Source organism: Bombus vancouverensis, chromosome 3 (genome assembly GCF_051014615.1).
Source record: "Bombus vancouverensis nearcticus chromosome 3, iyBomVanc1_principal, whole genome shotgun sequence".
Classification (NCBI taxonomy): domain Eukaryota; kingdom Metazoa; phylum Arthropoda; class Insecta; order Hymenoptera; family Apidae; genus Bombus; species Bombus vancouverensis.
Window position 1 is genome coordinate 7,669,324 of NC_134913.1, and position 14,922 is coordinate 7,684,245.

Sequence of the window (14,922 nt, forward strand, 5' to 3'; positions counted from 1 at the left end):
TAGTAGTAACTCGTAAATATTGCATAGTTATTCTTTACAGATACTATAAGCGTTATATGTATGTATATACATATACATATAGGCGCATGATAAACCATATCTTAGCCATAATTGCATTCGCACGTAGTATATTTTGAAAGTTCTTGAAAACTGAGCCTCGCTCGACAAAATTTTATTTTATATCTTTTTTTTAATTCTTTTGTGGATAGAATTACCCAATTTCATTTACATGTTATTTGTTCGTACTTTGTATAATATAAATATTACAAGAGATCGTTACTCCATTTGATCGGCATTTGGTACATAATATTAAAACTTGAACGTGTTTTTAATAATAGCATGAAAATTAGCTAACATCCACCGAACTGGGTACAATGACTCAGCTAAACTGGAGAGTGTTTGGATAAAAGCATCAAGATCAAACATTTATGTAAAGAATAAATTCTTTCATTATTCAAGAACACAAAGTATAGTTTGAAACATGATAAATTAATTTTTTATGATTTCAGAAGAATTAAACATTTTATACCAAGTACCGTAACTCATATTCAATGTGTAGTTGGCAAAGGCTGTTCATATTTTACGTGTGCTTTTATATTTTTGTAACGAATAACATACCTACATTAACATATTTCTCTAGCATATAAAATACAATAACTTCTCAAAAAGTGAAACTGTTTCTAAACTTCCCGATGATACCTACACATATCTAAAGTTCAATTTCTAAGAACTATCAGCTCTGTTTATATTCTTAAGTTTCACAAGAAACGAAACTGGTTTTAATCTTACCGACGTAGATGTATACCTGAAGTTTGATTTCTAAGAACTAGTGAATGGCTACCGTCTCACAGATTTGATTCCCGCAAATAATAATCAATGAAACAGAAAAATACTCGACACAGAACACTATTGTATTCTCATTTCGTAATAAATGAAACTTCTATAAAATGGGAGAACATGTCTCCTCTCAAAAGTAACTAAGAGATCGTTTAATCCTACTGCCGTAATTGCAACTGCTGTTTTTTTCTTTAGATTGGAAACTGCGTGACACAGCTGCGAAAGCCACAGCTGAGTTTCTTCCTGAAACTTTTTTGCTAGGTCTGAGAAACTCCGAGAGACTTATTAGAGAAGTATAATTATTGCAGTTGCAACAGATAAAATTGAGTGTCCATTAAGTAAGAAAAGTCGGTCACGGTATGTAAGCTTTCAAACAAAACTGATTTGTGGAAAATGACAATTACATTTCCAATTACGATTATAGATGTCTCCGCTGTTACTAACTTGAAAGTATAATATTGGTATTTAAACGATGCAATATCTGATAATACAATTCAATGGGGGTAATAACAACATATATTGAATAACAAATTGCTATGCAAATAATATGTGTATAAATGCAAAATGCTGTAGGCAATGAAATCTTTTGTTAATCTAAAATTGTATATTATTACTAGAATTTTGAAGTATAATTTATTGAAAAAAAGATCTTTTCAATTTTTAATTTTATAATCAACATAATAAACACATAATAAAACATAATCGTGAATATATACTAGAACAAAAATCAGATTCTTAATGTTGAATAAGAAAAAATATAAAGATTGTTATTGATGTTATAAATTTCATGTTGTGAACTTTTTTAAATTTTAGGTCGAAGATGTAAAGGATGATAAGGAAAATAAAGACGATAATAATATTTGTTTAATACTTTTCTTTATTTCTTTGTTATTATTTCTTTATTATTTGATCTATAACAACTCGTTTTTTAAGAAGGCGAATTAAAATTAAGATAATTAGTTTCTTTTACAAGAAATTTGCAATTGTATTACTTTTTTAGTAACTTTTAAAAGGGATTTTATGATTCCCACCAAAGAGAATTGCTAACGTATCCCCAAGGAGATACATTTTCACAAACTGTACCTGCGATCGCATCTCGAACTGGTATTGTTAATATTCTAAAGTTTACGTCGGTGTAGTTCAAAGTTGACAGTAAGAATACTGGCATTCTATCTGATATAATCCATAACAAACCACGATTTACCTAGAAATGATAAAGTTGCATTTGTCATTTTTCAATGTTTTATGTGTAGTACAAAATATATTAATACAGCGATGATTGTAAAAGATTGTGAAAGATATTTTATGATGAGTACTTATAATTCCAAATATATCTAAATATTTAAAAGTAAAAGTATTGTTTGAATAATGCCACGAAATAAATTCTAAATATTACTTTAATTTGAAATTTTACTTAAATCAATTTCTAAATATTAAGTTTTTAATTTTATTTTGGATTTAATATACACATTTGATTTCATTCAACGGAACGAATCAATGCTTAATGTATTTTGAAACTTTGAATGGATAAGAAATGAATATAAATCTTTTTGAACATATTACATAAAGCATTGAAATCAAAATAGTACATGTCTGATGAACTACTCGACGCTTACCTCCCTTTTGTAAGAAAGAAAAATGTTATTCACTTACTTGTTACTCAAATAACTTTTGAAATTTTAGTTGCAACGATACAATTTAATATTAATTTATTACGTGGAAAATAATAAATCCAGAAGAAATTATCATTTTGGACAGAAAGTGAAATTACATGAAAAGGAGTAAAAGTATATTAAGGTTAGGAATATCTTTTTTAAATAAAATATCAAATTATACCTTAACATCTGCTGGGAATATCATAGCTTCGTCGTGTCTAGCAACGACCGCATGGTTTTCAGGTGCATATGGTAACGCAGAATTCCAACAGCCTACTGCATTTTGATCGATTAAGTTGAAAAATTGAAGTCCATTTTCATCCATAATAGAAGAAGTGCAATGGCCAAGTGGTCCTCTTTCAGGAAGAACCTGTCAATATTAATAATTAATAGCGATAACTTCATTTTTTATAAAGTATATATAGTTTGTGTTATTAGCTTCTTAATCGTGTAAGATCAAATATTTGGTCATGTCAAATAAACGACTCTATTGGATATGATGGCATAGTTCGCCATGAAATAATATCGTATGGAAATAACTACTCATTCCAAATGTAATCATCCCGACATCAGCAAGAAAATATTGTCCGGTTAATAGATTAAGAATGTAACATTTGGATTATAAAATGATGATGAAATTGCAAAATCATAAATAATTGCAATGCTTAAAACGAAATCATATATGCACTTCCGCATATATTTCTGCATATGCTCCTGTTTCGTTTTGCTTGATTCTATAATTTTGTCACAATCTGTACTTGTATTGTAATTTCATTACTAGATTCCAGACATTTATTCAAATTCATATTTTTATGGTCATAACTAAATAATAAATATTTTATCTGGGACATTTTATACGTGTACTGTATTATATACATCATAGATGCATAAATATTTGCAGTATATTCATGATTAATATAAAAAATATCTTTGAAAGTACCTTCCTAATCAACCAATGAATACATAATTTAATAATTACATAGTCGAAGAAATATATAGATAGTGTAAGGTATAATAAAAACGAAATATATAATATAAAATTGTGACAATTTAATAAGTTCTCTTTTTGAAGGGTAATCTTCTACTACGACAAGGTTATTTTCAAAATATTACTAAACATAAGGATAAATAACTTGTCAATACCTTTATGATATATCACAATTAAGTATCAAAAGTAGTATAATTTTAGTATTAATAGTACTAATAATTGTAATTTGTTATTTCTATTGTGCACATACCTGGAATTCATGGTAACTATCTTGAGACAAGTTTTCATCCCTTAAAATTCGTGTAGAAACTGCAAATTCTCTTCTACTACTTAGAGGATGAAAGAATAATGTCCTATATCCATTGGCAGCGATAGGGGATAAACTCATACCGAAGACCCCTTCTTCACCCCATTGGAAATTTATACCACCGATATTGTAGTCCCCGGCCAGAGGGTCCGGCATGAAATAGCTATGTGTAAGTCGCCAAGATTTATTTTGTTCCCAAGAATATACGATCAGCCCATATCCAAGTTCGTCAGACATATAGGCGAAAGCGTCATCGCAACCGCCTTTTCCCAAATCGACTGCAATATTGGCGATGAAAGTGTTCTATATGAAGAATTTTAATTCGTTTACATAACCTGTTATGTTGTGGAATAAAACAGTTGCAAATACCATCTGATACAACCATTTTTTCAGCAGCGAAAAATTTATGCACATATGCAATTTGTAGTTTCAAGACAGTAAAAACAAACAATTATTTTAAATTCTCCGAAAGTGGCATACGCATATATGTATATAAAATATGTATATATGTGCATATATAATCCATACTTATATGGATTAATAACATATGAGTTACGTAAAATAACTTTGATACAATGTGATATAATATTACCTCTAATGAGGAAAAAGAACATTTGAGCTTAAATTGATCTGTTTTACTGCTTATCGTATCAGTTCAATCAATTAGGTTAAGACAAAAATCTTACGACTTAATTGTTATAGTTTATTTAAAATATCCCACAACCAAGTCTGTTTGTAGACTACTATAGTTTTACGTTAATATGAATATATATGTACACTTTTGTTTCATGTCAATATTATATAATTTTATATTATACAGCTGTACGTACCATATTAATATCTTCAGCCCTCAATCTATATTGCCTTAAAATTTTATCTGTTGTTAAATCAAAGACATTCAGAGTGTAGGGACATGCCTGTATCGTAGTGTTTCCAATACCTATCGTACCAGTATCCAACACCCAGAGTCTGTCACAGACGTCTGCGTGTATTCTGGAATGGAATAATAATACTAAATTTCTTATTGTTTCGATGAAATATACTTGAATGCTTCCTATATGAAATTTAAGTTCTGTCGCATTTTATGTTAACAGATCGATTATTATCAACAATTTTTATAAATTTTTTGGATACAATATCCAGAATTCAACTCCTTGTAACTTCACGTTATTTTCCATATCTTTTTTGACAATAGGTTTTCATCCAATTTTTCGAAAGTTGTATACATATTTCCATACTTTCATATTTTCCATTTTAGTAGAACATATACATATAGTATAGTAGTTTTTATCATATTTTTGCAACAATTAATGTATCAATATTTTCATAATAGATCTATAATAAAGCAAACGAATGAAGTAAAAGTCGTGCCCAGTTCAGCGTAATAACACAATGGATGAATTTTAATTTGTAGTTTTTACAATTTACTAAACTGAAAAAACGAATTAATTGGATTCTATAAACTATAATATAATTATTCAATAAGTAATATTTACTTATTCAGAGAATTGTAATTGTTATGTTCATGATACGTGGGCGTAAAAACGCTGCTCAACATACGTTTGTCTTTTGAAAAACCAAAAACATAACATCCAATCGTAGTAAAAACTTATTTAAATCTAAGATCGTAATATTTCACAATTTACTAGTTAGAAAATAAAAAGAATCTTTGTAAAAGTAATAATATTATTGGAAAAATTTTGTAACTTATATGTTGATATTGATAGCGCTACTTTATAACATCTTTTGTTAAACAATAAAACAGAGTTTTATTTTCAAGCATATTACTGTATATTGTATTGTATAATTTATTATATAATATTTATAATTGTTTATTCTATATATATGTATGTAATGAGACAGATAATCATGCTATGAACACTTATAAAATGTATTAAGAATATTAGTGACTAAACTTGTATTTTGGAAAATTGTAAAAATTGTTTTTGTAATAGAATTGTGCAACTTACAACTTGTAACTTACGTATTTACTAATATGATAAATTAATAATTATGTGTAGGAAATCTGTTATTTCTCCGTGTGTTAAACAAGGAAAAGCGAGAGAATGTTCCCACACATTTGAGATTTAATAACAGACAAATGTATTATTCAGTCGGGATATTTTCTACAGAGTATATCTGCTATATGGATCAAAATCTAATCTATTCTATACGATTTTATCGTCTACTTTTCCCTTCTTTCAGAATGGTCACTATTCATTCCACGTTGTTCCATTTTAAACAAAATGAAGATTGCAATTAACATTCAAATAGAAGTTACAAAACGAATATAATTAATCATGTTAACGTTTACAAAGTAACTGTTTCTCTTGTAAGATCTGTTTCGCAATGAGAAGCGATGAGAAATAGGAAATAATAGAAAATGTCATATTTCACTTTTAACTAACTAATTGGATAGGTGCTATTTTCACTTTTATGCTACAATTCAATCAATGTGATGTTACGTCTTGAGTAATGTTACCACAACTACAATAGTGCTACATGCTTGCATGTATAGATGTATATATGCAGGGTATCCCTGGTTTAAATATCAAATCTTCGACAACGTGTCGGGGACAGTTTTCGCTTTTTTAATTATTGATTTACAATTATTTATTCTCAGCGACCGAGTCGTAACCGTATGCGCGTCACTGCAGTGCGCTAAATGTCACCAAGGCTATATCTAATTGCAATTAGGCTTGTCAATGTTAGATGTAATGCTTATATTGCTACAAGATTACATCGCTACATTTTGAACTGTATTTCTATAAAATAGATGATAACACGAATAAATGAGTGTAAATGAATAAGTGAAAAAACGAGATCCTTTCCATTTCCTTTCTCGCGATTTTCTCTAAAATAGAGCAAAAATGAGCAAATCTCTAAAGAATTTTTTTCTTAATTCATCGATTCTCTACATGCTTCTAAAGTTTTGATATTTAAATTTGGGATACTACGTATATTATAGCTATGTTAGGGAATCGATGTCGACCTCGAAGCATTGAAAATACAAGAAAATGGTAAATGGGAAAACATATAAATCTTGAAAAAAGGGAAAAATAGTTTATTCCTAAGTGTACGTATGTGTATATGTATGCCGCCATTAAATACATACAAAACATTACGTACCTATAAGCAGTAGTAATTGCACTACCACAAGCTCCAGCTTTGTTTTGTGCCCAATTCGGATAAGGGGTGAGCTTCGGTGAACCACCTCGATTTGTGTCGAGCGATATGTAGTTTAATGTCGCCGGTATTCCTATAATTAACGAAAAGTGAATTATTTTTTATAGAATTGCGCAAACTCTAGTGTATTAGATTCAATAGATATTTTACTCTTTGGTCTTGAATATTTATTTATGTTATCTGATTAAGAATACATTAGAAATATTGAAAATGTAATTTAATATTGATGGTATTTAATTGACTTTAAAAGTAAAATATTCTTCTATACTTTAATAATTAATGATTCTTGATTATATATGTTATTCTATTTTGCATATAAAAATGTTTCATGTCTTCAAACACAATTAAATTTATATATGTATATATATAAACTAATAAAAAGTAAAAATATTACGAAAAATACTGTTTAAAAATGCTACGAAATGTATAATAAATTTTAACGCAATTGCAAATATCATAGTAATAGTTTATGTTGTGTTGCAGTAATTTAATCTTCTAAAAATAAGTAATAGAAAATATGGATCGTTATCACATCAGCCTAAAATCTTAATGTGTATTTTGTCTTTTATGATTTCATAATACATATACAAAAAATGTTCGTTTAAAAGAATTGATATATTGTGCAAATAATTAACATACTTATCATCACACATTTAATACAAATAAATTCTTAATAACAATTTGTTTCGCAATTACATAAATGAGTAAATCCTGCTTTGAAATTGTCACTTTATTTAAATCCTGCAATTTGCTACATTTATATTTACATTAAGAATATATAGTATATAGAAAATATATATGACAGTATAATTTCCAAATCTATGTACAATTGATAAACTTACAATATTGCTAATTTATAAAAATGAAATAAAAAGTTAAAATACAATTTCTTTCTCATAAAATATCACAGAAAAATTTAATTAATAAATAATAGAGATTTCAAAGTCTATTTGTTTAATTATTTATAAATAATTTTCATAGTTGTATAAATTAATCATTTATTATTATTTCCTTCATTAAATTGAGCATCACTGTTACTTGATTAAATATGCACATTATTATAAGAATGTGCGACACGCTCATATGATTGATATAATCGCGTGACTGACAGAAAGCCATTGAATTATTGACACGTGGAATTCCTGACCTTTCAATCTTATCGAGCTATATCCAGTTCATCTAGCATTATCTTAAAAATTTCGTAAATTGCATAGTCGAACTGGCATTACACGAAGGTATATAATACGGTGGAAAGTGTGCCTACGGTAATGAGCAAAACATTTTTGATATGTCACGAGGTTTGCGTGACGAGGTTGTCACACGATCACTACACTCCAATATTGCGTTTGATACTCTAAAAAGACATGCAGACCTTGTCGCTGAACATTTTGAAAAATGTTTGAAATTTTTGAGATTAGAATAGCATTTAGTTACCCCATTGTAACACTGTTAGATTTTATATTAAAGAAAATTTTTTGTATGTACGACGCGTCATAATAATAACTTGAATTTTTGAGTAAATACGTGCCGTGGCAAGCTATTATTCACCGAATCTATTATTAAATTTACGATCAATTTATCAAAATATTCTAAAAAAATTACATGTAGGGAGTCAGCTTATATAATTTCAATGTATATTGTAATGAGACATGTAGTATATTATTATATATGGTATATTATAATAAATTATAATGTAGAATTAAGTTATATAGTATTTAATTATTTAAGCTATCCTTATTAGCGATTATATGCCTAATTTTTTGTTATTATCTATGATAGTGCGAAATTAGCTACATTAACTATATGAGAGTTCTATATTATTCGTAAAAGACCATGCAGTTTACAACTTTCCGAGTTCAATTGAATGGCACACTCTCTTTCCTTCCCTTTCTCTCTTAGTATTTCATATCCTCTGTTGGACGGTCCAAGTAAAGCTGACATTAGAAGAAAGAACGATCCAAACAAAGCAGTCGCCGTATAAAAAAGTTGGCCTTAAAACAATACCAACTACGGTGGGCTTTGACGCATTTATAGAAGTTTCAGGAGACTGGTGAGATGGCAAGAATAGAAAGGAAATATAAATGGGAAATGGCAAAAGCGAAAGAAGAGAAAGAGGAAAACGGTAGGTACACTGAAGAACAGTGAGACGAAAAATGAACAATAAATATTTGTTGCGTAAGAAAAAATGAACACGTTGAAGGAGCTGAAGTCAATTAAGTATCTGAAATGGTTCAAAATAATAATATAGAAAGGAAAGGAAAGTAGAAAAGGAACAACAAATAAATTGCCACGATTGGTTAATTATATAATATCGCGTAACACCATGAAACATATTACGTGATATTAAACGTTCCTTAACATATTATAAATTTCATGTGAAGGAACTTGTAAATATTATATGAAAATTATAGAAAAAAATATGATGTTACATTTTCGAGTTTTTGCATGCATATACTAAATGAGATACAGGAGTCCAATACGCTATCAACAAATCTCACATGACCAAAATTGATTGAATTAATTGATCTTAGAATTAAATACATGTTTAGTCATTCTCTCGAACATCTCAAAAATATTCGTTATCGTAACATTTTTTTGTTAACCTTTGTGGATTTACCTATATATACACACACATGTATCATATTAAAGGATACCCTTTTACTAAAAGTGATATCACTAATAAGTGACATCAAATTCAGAAAGTCGACAAATAGTTGTCATACATTTTATATAATTTATCATATTTTAGCGGAATAAATAAACGAATATACAGTTTTTAAATTAAATGTATGTTTTAAATCTTCAATAACTTATAATAGAAAATAAATTTATAATTTTTAATGCAACGATTACGAATGAGGACGCAAAATAAAATAGCACGAGTTAGAAGAGGTGAAATACAAGTTCGCAACCATAACAAGAAGCAAAAACAATATCCAAAAATCAAAAAAAGCCGCAGATTTGAGTATCGAAAAGTAGAGAGGTTAAAGATAGCGATATGAAAGATTGTACACGATGTGTGAGCATTGTCGACTTTTTTGTTTTATACACAATGACCTGGCGCGCGCCAACGTGTATAATAAACGTAAACCATCAAGAGCAAGAAAAAAGTGGGAAATGAAAGAGCACAGGAGAGAATAAGCCCATTCACCCCTGGTTCCCTCCTGGGCAATAGTGTTGGGTGGAGGATTTGGGTTGAAGTGGAGGCGGAGGCTAGCGGAGACATAGAAATGCTCCATTGAAATCGCTCGCACAGTTTTCGGCACTTTTTGTCGCGAGCCGGAAGTCGGCCAGACGAGGTTCTACAGGCGCGCACTGCCTGCAGTGATCTTCTGTACATTGTGTTTAATGTAACTTCCGGTCCCTGACACGAGACATTCATCTAAATGTTCATATCGTTCCTGTTTGCCGAGCAACTCTTTTTTTGACTAATTTTCAAATACGTCTCGGTAGAAGCATTTCATTTTCCATAAGAAAATAAATGTTTGAATTTTATTAATGTAACAATAGTAGCTGCGAATTATGATTAGTTATTCCGTGATAAAAAATCTCGAACTACTTTCAAAGAAGAAAAGGACGCTTCTCATAGTTACCATGTACCTAGTATTCGTGATATTAGAAGTAAATTATTAGAAGATGTAAAATAAAATACTAAAGTTTTATACTCTTTTATCAATTTTCCTAATATACCAAAATGGGAATGAGCTAATATATAAACAATAAATTGATATTATAAAATATTACAATATATACGTTCAACTTACCATTGCGCCATCTCGGTACCGTGACGAACAGCTTGTTTCTCCAAATTTCTATACCAACAGGCAACGCGTTTTCTGGAATGAATTCTCCTTTCATCATTGCCATTTTTCTGCTGGCTTCATCTGGATAGGCGAAATCCACCGTTCTCCAGAAAAATCTTTCTAACACAGGTGCTTGCCCGAACTGTGTGCCCCATCTTTGAAGTCCATCGACGCTCTTGGTTCCCAGATATAGTAAACTCACGAAAAGAAATTCGCGAAACATTCCTACGATAGCTTAGGCCGACAATCTCACAATTTATAATTGGTCCTTTAAAATAGTAAAAAATGTCGAATAGCTTACTCGATCACATTCAAATTTACTTTCCTTAGATGGATTATACTTAAGTACATAGAATTTTTCCAATTCATTAGATTCCAAATAAAATATATGTATTAAAAAAAAGAATGATTGAACAAATTCTGTGATTAATGGCAAGATTTAGTGATTGTAAATTGTTGGCAATATTTTCCCTGTGTTGTTTACAAAATAATTCCAGGCAATTATTTTGTAAATCTTCCGTATATTTTATGGTGCGATTGAAAGGAAGATAAATAACCGCACATACGTCAGTTGGAAGTATATGTTTCAAACTAATATATCATATTACTACTCATTATTTTTTCTGAACTTGTACTCAACTCTGATTCTTATCGGTAATATTATTGTACTAACTGGAACTTTCACTTCGATTTGATACGACGATAAATGAGTCAAATGATCGACATAAAAGAAAATGGAACAAATATGAGTGACACGCGAAAAATGACTCCGAAAAGTTGTTTGCTATTGAACAAATATTAACGCTAATTTCTCAATGTGGCAAACTTTGTAGTATTTTAATAACTTAAATTATTTTCACGTCAACAAGTAGTAAAAGTATGAATTACTTTCAGTCACACTGACATCATATGTATACGACAGTATATGTTAATTCTGCTTCAGTGTAGTAGAAATGCATCAAACTAATATTTAGAACTTATATTTTTTTAACATAAATCTCTGTAATGTATGCATAATAATATCTTACTAAGCCATATTTTTATATTTTTCATATCATTGTATTACTAAGTAATATAATAAAAAATAGGGACAACTGAAGAAAGCTAAGAAATTAGATGCCCGTAAACTAAAAGCCCGGAAATCAACTCGTGTTTCTAAACACTTCATGCGTCTTAAAGTAGAAGAATATTTCTCTATTGAACGTGAATAACACACTTTTATACGATTTAGGTAACATCTTTAACCTGCAAATTTGCCTATTTGAAATTATCTAGAAAGTTTCATATAAAGCTTAACAGATGATATGGTTTATTTAGTTTTAAAAAATAACAACTTCAGCAGAAAATAATAAAAAGCAATGATAGATAAAACCAAATTATTAAAATGCGTTTGCAATGCATAATACTATACACTGTAATGCAGACATAATAGATATAGATATAATAAATCAAAGGAAATATGAAATTGGATTCAAAATGTGAGAGATCCTCGTCTTTCCTTATACGAAGTGGCTGTATATGGTTATATGAATATGTATATGTGATACAGTTTGCACGATGAAATTCCGGAAATTAGCTATATATGAATAAATCTTGTTCTCGCGAGGCATGCATGATAAACGCAGCCAATTCCACTTCGCTGAGCGCGAGCAGAAATGGAAAACAACCTGGCACGTGCCAAGTTTCACTACCGTTGTATATAATACAACGTAGGCAATATAATCTTGCTGCAAGATGTCGACAGCGTGACAGCGACATAAATCAATTGTATTTATATCTGTTATAATTGAACGAGTAGTACTCATATCTTTGGGAGTTTTTCTAATCCAAACAGAAAATTTGCTTTCTTGTTGTTCAAAAAATGGATAACTTATTTCACTTCTTGTAATGATGTATCTCATATTGTAGTAATTAAAATTTTCAGAAAAAATAATTCTGTTTAATGTTCAATAATAATGTAATTTTGTATATAACTGTGGTATACACACACTAAAGTATATCGAAATTTATAATTTATACAATGTGTAATTTACATAATTTGGCAATAACAAAAAATAATAACTCCTTCTTTGTTAAAATTATGAAAGTGATGTTAACTTGTGAGTTACGTTAAAAATTATATATCAAAGGAATGATGTTTGTAGAATTACAAAATGTTAATGATGTTAATGATGTTTGTAGAATTACAAAAGAATTTGTTACGGAATGATAACGAAATTTTATTTTGAAATCTAAACCTTTTTAAAAAATTTGAGAAATAAATAACTCCGTTATGTAGTACTGAGTAATGACTTATTAAATTGACGAAGTATTCAATTTTGTTCAGAAGAATTAAGATATAGAAAATGTTAAGCAGATACAAGGAATCTAAGTGAAATTTCACGGAATAAAGTAGAATGAAATAAAATTTTCAAAAATCTCTTTTTCATTTTAGACGCATGTGTTATACCTTGAAATACGAAAGAAAAGGAAATAGAATAGTTAAGTGAAAGAGATTAATATATGGAATGTATCAAGTTTCGATATAAAATTTTGTCATCTGCACAATGTTACACAATCGATGGCTGTAATTAATATTCCAAGTATCAAAATGGGCCGCTACATATCTTCCATGTTGTTGCACAATGTCCAATTTTAAAATAAAAAATTTCCTTGCATACTAACACTTATGCAGCCATTTCTTTTATTCACAAATTAATTTCACCGCCACCATCATTAAGCTCGGCAAGCGAACACTAGTTTTTGACACCATTATGCTGCTTGAAATCACATATTTTTCCTTATTTTATGAATGATAGAATTTTTACCTCTTTCTGATAGGTTTGTCGATGGCTTCACCTTCGAAATGAAATACGAAGAACGAAGTACGAAGTGAGAAAGTCAGTAACGAAGAGTACAAGTAAACTGTTGATTCTTGCGAATGGGTACTGCTATATATGTACTCAGTTCATTTAACACATATTTACCAAACGTTCATGTACACCTTCACTCGTCTACTTACACTTGTCCTAATGTGGTGTTGCTAGCTCCCACTTGAAGAAATTTAGTTGACTTAGGTCCAAAGTAAAAATTACTTTTTCCGGAATATCAAATGAAACAACTTATAGGCGAAACCGGTAAATGGTTATCTTGCTTGGAGAAAAGTAGTTCTAAGAAAAAAGACAAATCGACAGCTATGCTAAGAGAAAAACATTATACAGGAATGTTGATTGAATGCTGATATAAGCTTAACTATTTACAAGGGTGATTCTTACATAATTATTGGATTATAATAATCAAATTATGAGGTATTTTTCTAGAGTGCAAACAGTATCCTTCTGAATGAACTTGACTGAACTCAGTTATTCAAACGCTCTACAATTTAGCAAATATTACTATAACATAATATGTGTAAAATAAAATGGTACATTGGATAATGTACCAGTATCAACATATAATATGAAAATTATGAATAATTCAAGAGAAAGTTTATAGTTTGCTAAATAGTATGTGAAGAGTTTGTGAAATTGATAGAAAATAAAAGGTATGCGTGGAATTCGATGTCGAAATTAATAGAAGTATAAATAAAGGCTAAAATTGTGTCTGGTATCAGAATTGATAGTAGTATAGATAAAGATTAAAATTATGTTTCTTCTAATTCATTCTTTGGAACAAATATATATGTACATAGATTTCAGTCAGCATGATTCATCTGAAGGTACTTCATACCACTCATACATATCACAGTAGAATAAAATAAAAGATAGATGATAATAAATAAGTTACATGGATAGATGATACTATTAACAGATGATATCTATTTACATCACATGTAAAGGACTGTTACCGATTATTTTTGTCTTCAGGTTTAATTGTAAAGTTTATATTCATATACGATATTTTGGAACATAAATTTATAGTATAAAGCCACTATGGATATGCTTGTACTTTGCATAATTGGTTATAAACTGCTGTTTAATATTCTTACAACAACATTTCAGACATATCAATCGATAAACAAAATCCCAAAATAAATGAATAGTGTATATGACGTTGCCTATCCTAAGGGATAAGACCGAAAAAGAATTCATTTTATTATTGAAATGAGTACTTGTCAGGATATTTGTTATTTTCTACCGATTATAGAAGTATTTAATAAATACAGTT

General features: G+C 29.2%; 1 protein-coding gene across 1 annotated transcript; it reads right to left on the reverse strand.

Moving 5' to 3' along the window:
• Positions 1–1,696: 1,696 nt before the first annotated feature.
• Positions 1,697–13,697, reverse strand: Y-y (yellow-y). Its single transcript, XM_033349170.2, has 7 exons — positions 13,584–13,697; positions 10,738–11,044; positions 6,917–7,046; positions 4,618–4,780; positions 3,731–4,090; positions 2,674–2,862; positions 1,697–2,041 (listed from the first exon to the last, which is right to left on the reverse strand). Exons 2-7 carry the CDS (start codon positions 10,997–10,999, stop codon positions 1,856–1,858), a joined length of 1,290 nt encoding a protein of 429 aa, XP_033205061.1. The 5' UTR covers positions 11,000–11,044; positions 13,584–13,697; the 3' UTR covers positions 1,697–1,855.
• Positions 13,698–14,922: the final 1,225 nt, after the last annotated feature.